The sequence below is a fragment of the Barbatula barbatula genome (assembly GCF_947034865.1).
Source record: "Barbatula barbatula genome assembly, chromosome: 9".
Classification (NCBI taxonomy): Eukaryota; Metazoa; Chordata; class Actinopteri; order Cypriniformes; family Nemacheilidae; genus Barbatula; species Barbatula barbatula.
In genome coordinates this window covers 7366224-7373615 of record NC_136772.1, presented here as the reverse complement: position 1 = coordinate 7373615, position 7392 = coordinate 7366224, and the positions used below count along the sequence as shown (strand labels likewise).

Sequence of the window (7392 nt, the reverse complement as noted above, 5' to 3'; positions counted from 1 at the left end):
GTTGATCTAATTTAGATAAGTAAGTTACCAAGACTGAAAGCAAGCACATCTCTGTGGCCTCTTTAGGGGAGGGGGACAATCCATACAAGACCCTTACGAAGAATAAAACAATCTTACATCTCACCTCTGCGGTCAGATTCATTTCGATTACATGCACAGAAATAATGTACCGTTGAAAAAGGTTACAAACAGTCTGTCAAGCTCCACATTTAACATATAAACATAACATAACATATAAAAAGAATCATAACGCTACATACCCTAAAGTACTTTTGATGGCTTTGGTGAATTGTAATCAGAACTGAGAAGCGAGAACCATGGCATTTGCTGACTTTCCCTTTAACAACACCTAAAGTGAACATAACAGCAGAGAACATCTTGTAGATTTTAGATATTGTATGGCATCAAATGATTTTTCTGTCACATTTTGATTGTGAAAGCCGTTGGTCGCTGAATGCTTTTAAAATATTTTCTTTTGTGTTTAGAAAGACTCTCTTTCAAAGACATAGGTCACGGAGAGAATTTGTGCTCTTCTTGTCTTGAGTGTAAGCGCAGGCCAGAAACTGAGTTACCTTTATGCTAAAACCACAAGAGGGCGTTGTTGCTACATAAGTTAAAATGAAAACCCGAGTGAAAAACATGTTAAAATGTTAAAAATGTTCCAAATGGTCAGTCAATTACCTTTGATCATATTTACATATTGATCATATCAGTGATTTAAAGGATAGTAATTGTTTCGCACCAAGGCAAACATAAGGAAATAAGAATTCTTTACAGCATGTGTGTTTGAGATACAAATGCTTTGCTTGTTTTTAAGATCATTATTTGTATCTTCTTTTTGAAACAACAGTTTTTTCATAAAGGATGCCTGGCAGTAAAAACATCGTATTGACGTCGTACAGACACATTGGAGTAAATAACCAATCCAATATCAGTATTGAAAAATTGCAGCTGATCTTGTCTTCAGTCAAATTGTGAGGTCAGAATACCTTCATGCTTGATATTGATGTATAGCTCCATTTGTTATCTTACAGGAGAGATTAAAAGGATATTGAAGTCACTGTTAGCTTTCCTGTAGCTCAGTTAGGGCCGGCTCGATCCCAAAGATTGCACATACTCAAATACAAATGTATATAATCATGCAATGTAAGTTGCATTGGATAAAATCGCCTAATGCATAAATTGGTACATGTGGACATAATGATCGCAAGAATGTGTGGATTGTGGCTGGCAACCCTATATAGAATATGAATCTCTGTAGGTTGCTTCTCTTTGTACTCGTTTTGTGTATATTTGATTGTTACATTTCATGTGAATACCGCAGAAGAAACATTCACATTCTTGGGCCAAAACTAACACTGTGATTAAGGAATAACTTCAAGTGGTTTATTTCTACTGCTTTTGTTTTAATCACCTTTCAGTTTTGCTTGAATTATCACTTGTTTGAAAGGGCATAAACGCACGTGCACGACACATGGACTGTTTTAGAATAATTAATGGCAGAACAAAATGAGGTGACATTTAACCAGGTGCCTCATTTATCCAGTGTCGTCTATATTAACAGGAAGATGTCTTAGGGCAGCCATCAAAATTACAGAGAACTCAACCGACAGCTATTATGTGGACTGTCTGTCATGCTGTCAAATTAGCTGTTAATTATAGCCCCTCTGAAAGTCACATTGAATTGGGGAGCCGAAGTATGTGTAACAAGACAGCTAGCACAAGGCAGGCAGTCAGTCTTTAAAAACAAAAGGGTACTGTTTATTAGATTCATGCGGAACCCAAAAAGCTGTCAGTTTGGCAGTGGAGTACAAACCTGTCCAGCGAGCAAATTGTCATAATTTCACAGCGGTACTGTTTCAGGAAAGCAGAAGAAAGGAATTTGTGGTGGGTGAATTTATTACCATAGACTTAAGGAATTTGGGGTACAATGCACATTTTCTTTCTTTCATACAATATATACATACGGTATATACACACATGTATGTATATGAAAGACTTCATATTTACTGCACAATCCCACAATGATAACGTTTCATAAGAGTATCATAACTGTACATGATTAGCTTGACAGCTTGTCGCTATTATATTTCGTGAGCCATTAAAAGACTTTGATGATGAAATAAACAGACTTCACACTGACATGTCCCACATACGATCTGGCATGATAGATCCGTGTTAACCCCACAGTTAAAGCAGTGGAATATACGCTTGGTCACAGACTTACACAGTCTGATCTCCAATGTTATATTTTACAAGGATGCTTTCCATTTTTAAAATATGAATCTAACAAAATGGAGCGCACAAAATGTATACTGGAACATGAGGGTGATTCCAGAGAGCATGAATTCTACACATTATTAACTATCAAACGTATAGGCTTGTCTGCACTGGCATCCTGTTGCCTGAAGTTGATGCGTAGAATCCCTGTGGCCTGTGTATTAAGTCTAGACAGACATTGTAAAAAAGCTTCATTGAATTTCTCTCACGATTTATGATGTTGTTGTCGGCATCCGCTATTTTACACATGCAGTGATCAAAACAATGGAATGCAATAAAGTCATTCGACTGGCTGAGCGCATGCGCGTTCGCAACTGGAGGGCGACCATCTGGAAACCCACACGTGACAATTGCTCTTAAAGTCTTGATGGCTTGCTGGCAACGCTTCGGCGGCGCTAATGAATCATAAAATGGATGCTCCGAATCATCAGCAATAAAGTGTACATTTTTTTTATATCTTTTACCCAAAGGGTCTTGCTCCGTGACAAATGCGTTCAGCTGCACTCCTCGCAGCTGCACGCGAGGATGTAGCGGTAAGTGGCGGTTATCCGCGTCCCGCCCGAGCACCGCAAGCGTACCGCCTTTAGTTTGGAGGTGTGTGGACGGCAGCAGAAACACGTGCTTTTGAAAGGCTGCTTCAGGACGGAGCTAAAAGAAATGAGGGGATCCGAGCGGGACGTGTGGCTGCAGTGACCCTCACACCGAGCCAGGAGAACCATCTGTGGAGAAAACAAAATCAGCTCCATAATCGACAAATGTAGTGTCGTTCTGTCTTTACACTTGTTCAATTATTGAAAAGACACAAGAGCTGACATGGAGAATCGTGTTGTTGAGTAACCCAGCAGAAATATGCTTTGAATATTTTCAAGCTCAAAAATATTATTTCATATAACATAAAACTAGACTACACGTCAAAATTGTATTGTTTTGTGAAAGCTATAGGGAAGAATCCTGAACATAAATAAATGGGCAGCCAAGTTATGTGATGTCATGATTTTACACAAATGAACCATTGATTTGCTACAGTAACCAGTTTAAGATACAGTAATAGTACAACTTAGGTTATAGCTACAATTGGTAATAAATCTGCCAAAAAAGATTACAACACTAATACCATTTTTGAGAGGGGAGAATTCAAAATGGACTCTGTTCCTGTTTTAATTATGAATAATTTTTCATTGTACATTAGTTCAGTGATAAAATGCTTGTCGTCATTATTTCACCATTTTTCTCAGCTTTTGTAATTACTTTGCTTTTTGTGACTTGCAGCCAGTTGCAAGAAACCTCTTGAAAAAACCTATAGGGACAAAACATATAATTGTTAAAGTGAATTTTTTCCAGGGTATGAAAATCCATTACATTTTAAAGGGCTCGTACATAAAAAGTGTACGAGTTTATGATAAACCTAAACAAAGTTATCGTCTGTTGGTGTGGCGCTCATAATAATGAAAGACATAGTTATCTTTATAGTTCTTGTTCTTGTTGTGAAATAGCCTATCTATCATCTGCTAAAATAGCAGATACATAATTATAAAATAGATTTAAGCAAGATCCTATAGGATACACCACTGTCGACCTACACCAATAAATGTAAATAAAAAAACAATCTGACCATATTTTTCTTTGTCCCCATACAAACTAAACTTTCTTTAATGTAGATTATTTTTTAAATATACAAAATGTATATTTATATACCATGTGGAATGTTCGTGACATGCTTTCGAGCTTAAAGTCCGTTTGCCGGTGGGCATCCGGTGTAGCGCCTCTCACTGATTCCATTGTGCATCTTCAATGCCTGCACAGATATCTTTAACTAAAGTCTCGTGCCATCCCTAATTTGAACCCTCTGTCAGGACATGCTTAGATAAGCTTCCTGAGAAGGCCTGGAGTCCCGAACAAAGAAAGCGTCTGTACTCTCCCACTTTGACCTTGCACCTGCGTGGAGATGGGAGTGTGGTTGATCTCTCCCAGACCTAGATGCTCCTGCTACTTGACTCCTCCAAATACCTCAATCCCACAAATTTGCCTCATCTGCTTTGTGAGGATTGTTGTGTGACAGATGAAAGGCTTTGCACTTTGCAGGGCCAATTTATGGAAGTCAGCGATCCACCTGGCTACATCATTGGACTCCGAGGTTCACGAGCAGATAAAGAGAGATTCGCTCATCAAAAACTCCACCGTTTTCCAGTCTAATTAAAAGTGAACGAGTGATGTGATTCTCTGAACTCAGGATCGTCTGCAATGGTCGACGCAAGCGTGACCCAGTTCAATGGTCTACTGATTCGGAATAGGAGGTGCCGGCCAAACCACGGGTCGTCACATTCCTGCACACTACGTAAATGGACTCCTATGTCATGTTGTCTGTCAGCTGCCTAGTGTTACTGGATTGTCACCCTTTCTATAAGGGACAATAGCCTTGTCTGAGGCCAAAAAACATCCGATACGCATGACGAGAATCCGTCCGACGTCAATGACTGACAATGTAATTCGCTTGCTTTTTTGAGCTGATGTCATTATTTAATGTCACCTGAAACTAAACCTTCTACATCCGTATACCAATCAAAAATAGTTGTGGGGGATTACAGAGGGAGGTTCAGTGGAGGTGTGTGGCCCACAGCAGATGAAAATCAAAAGAACAATGGCAAGGTTACAAAAGCTGAGCAGCAGATGTTAGCGTCTCTTCCTATCTATATTTATCTCAGAGTGATTGCGCAGGTGGATCCTATTGTGTGGTGCTTACATGGACATGACATCCCCATAACTAATGCAATGTGTAATAAGCTTCTTCATAGGGGTGAATAAATCAGGCTTAATCCGTGATCCGCTCCGCTTTTAGACAATTAATCTATGTATGCAGAGACCTGTCCTTCATGCACTGTTTTTGGTACAGAAAATGCTTAACTCTTTGGATAGATTCATGATACACATTATTCTGGCTGACATTGCCAGCAGCTAACTGCCATCTGGTTGATCCCCTATCAGCCAAATGACGGGTACAGTTAAATGTTAAATATATTTCTTACTGTTACAAACTGTTACTTTCAGCTGGTACTTTCAGCATGGCCATTCATGAGCTGTTTATTTGGACACCGGACTTCATAAATCCACATTTAAAGGGATAGTTCACCCCCCAAAAATAAAACTTCTTTCAGTATTTATTCACCTTAATGTCATTCAAAAACTATGTGACTTTCTTCTGTAGAACACAAAAGAAGATATTCTGAGAAATGCCGCAGGGGCTTACAATGAAAGTCAATGGATCCAATGTTGTTTTGTTACCAACGTCCTTTAAAATATAATTTTTGGTATGCTGCAGAAGAAAGAAAGTCATACAGGCTTGGAATGATGCGGTGAGTCTTGAAAAGAAATGAGTCAATTATGAAAAGATTTCATTTTTGGGTTAACTATCCCTTTAAGTTTTTCTATCTTTTACAAATTGCCTTCAGTTTATTGTCATAATTTGCCTTGTAATTAAAAGGGTTGTTCACTCAAAAAGGAAAGTGTTGTCATAATTGAATCACCCTTAGGTTGTTTCAAACCTGCTGAACACTAAGGAAGATATCTGGAAGAATGTAAGTTACCAAACAGATCTCATCCCCCATTTACTGCCATAGTAGGTTAAATAAATACTATGGGTCAGTGAGGGATGAGATATGTTTTATTACTGACATTCTTCCAAATATCTTACTTTTTGTCAAGCAGAAACAAATACATTTACACAGGTTTAAAACAATCTTAGGGTGAGCAAATGATGACAGAACTTTCATTTTTGGGTGAACTATCCCTTTAAATTAGAACATGTTTCATATCTGTGATATATATCTTCATAGATATGGACAACTAACTCATCTTAAATTTTAAATATTCACTTACAGCACCCAACTGGTCCTGTAAGCCAGGGAAAAACTCAATTCACATCTGATATAGATACAGAGAAGCTGTTCTTTCAAGGTTAAAGCTGAATCAGAGCCTGGAACACGTCCCACAGTGTTTATGATCAATGGCTATATTTTTAAGGGATAAATCTGAGGCACAGTATTGTTTCAAAAACCAAAAATGACTCAGCCACAGCACTGTGTGGAGCCTTGGAACCGCGCCACCTCCCAGACATTTTATGTACCCCTTGAGTGCTTATTTCTGGCAGGATTCTAGGCCTCACAGACAGGTTGTTTGCTGTGCGCTTTGCCAAGGTGTCAAAGTAGCTGAAGGTAGAGGTCACTAGACAAGCCAGGCATGGTATCCGATTCATTAAACGAAAACAAGGTTTGGTCTAAGTCATGGGTTCTAATTATGAGGGACACCCTTGGGGTCGGTATTTAAATTAAAAACCTTTCTATGTATCAGGAGACTTGTTTTTTTATGTTCTTGTTAGCAAGAAAGCTGTAGGTGGAAAGAATGTATCGTCTGACCTGCCAGACCATTTCTGTAATTTAATAAGCAATGTGGGAGCTCAATTTTCGGTTGTTTTTGGTGCACAGTGTGCCTCTCAGTTAGATGCTAACAAGAAAGACCTCAAGAACCACAAGACCTCCTGAAAAACTGATATGAGTAACAAAACAAAAAATGTCACCAATTAAGCGGCAATAGGGATCTGAAAGTTCTTACCTTTGAATTGCACTTGTAGATGGGATGCGTGATGGTCTCAACAAAATGGTGTCTCATACACCTGTCAGGGTCATTGTCCCCCAAGTGTCCACTCTCTGCCTTACAAGTGACACCATGCAGGATGTTCAGTAGAGGACATGTTACCAGAAGAAGTAGAATCCCAGGCTGGCTCATTTGGGCTGAGTTCCTCATACCCGCTGGTGTTAGTGTACAAACTTCCACAGGAAAAAAAGAAAGGCAACTCGTCTCCTACTGAAGACAAGGAAGAGGCCGCCACTGCACTTCTGATATCGCATACGTGAACCGAAACGTGCAGTAAGCTTTCTCTTTAAAATCAGCCATCCCCCTGTATGCTGTCTTTCCGGATCTATCTGTGGGTAGAGAATTGAGCAAATGTTAGTAAATCAAAGAAACGCCTTTCAATAGACAGCCATCCCGACAACCCAGTTAGTGGTAAAAAAGACCCAGGCAGTTTAAGATGTTAACAGTGCAAGTGGTCAGGTGAGT

The 7392-nt window shown here is 39.2% G+C and overlaps 1 protein-coding gene across 1 annotated transcript; it reads right to left on the bottom strand.

The window, feature by feature from the left end:
• Positions 1–1884: 1884 nt before the first annotated feature.
• Positions 1885–7104, bottom strand: ndp (norrin cystine knot growth factor NDP). Its single transcript, XM_079464734.1, has 2 exons — positions 6886–7104; positions 1885–2999 (listed from the first exon to the last, which is right to left on the bottom strand). Exons 1-2 carry the CDS (start codon positions 7075–7077, stop codon positions 2775–2777), a joined length of 417 nt encoding a protein of 138 aa, XP_079320860.1. The 5' UTR covers positions 7078–7104; the 3' UTR covers positions 1885–2774.
• Positions 7105–7392: the final 288 nt, after the last annotated feature.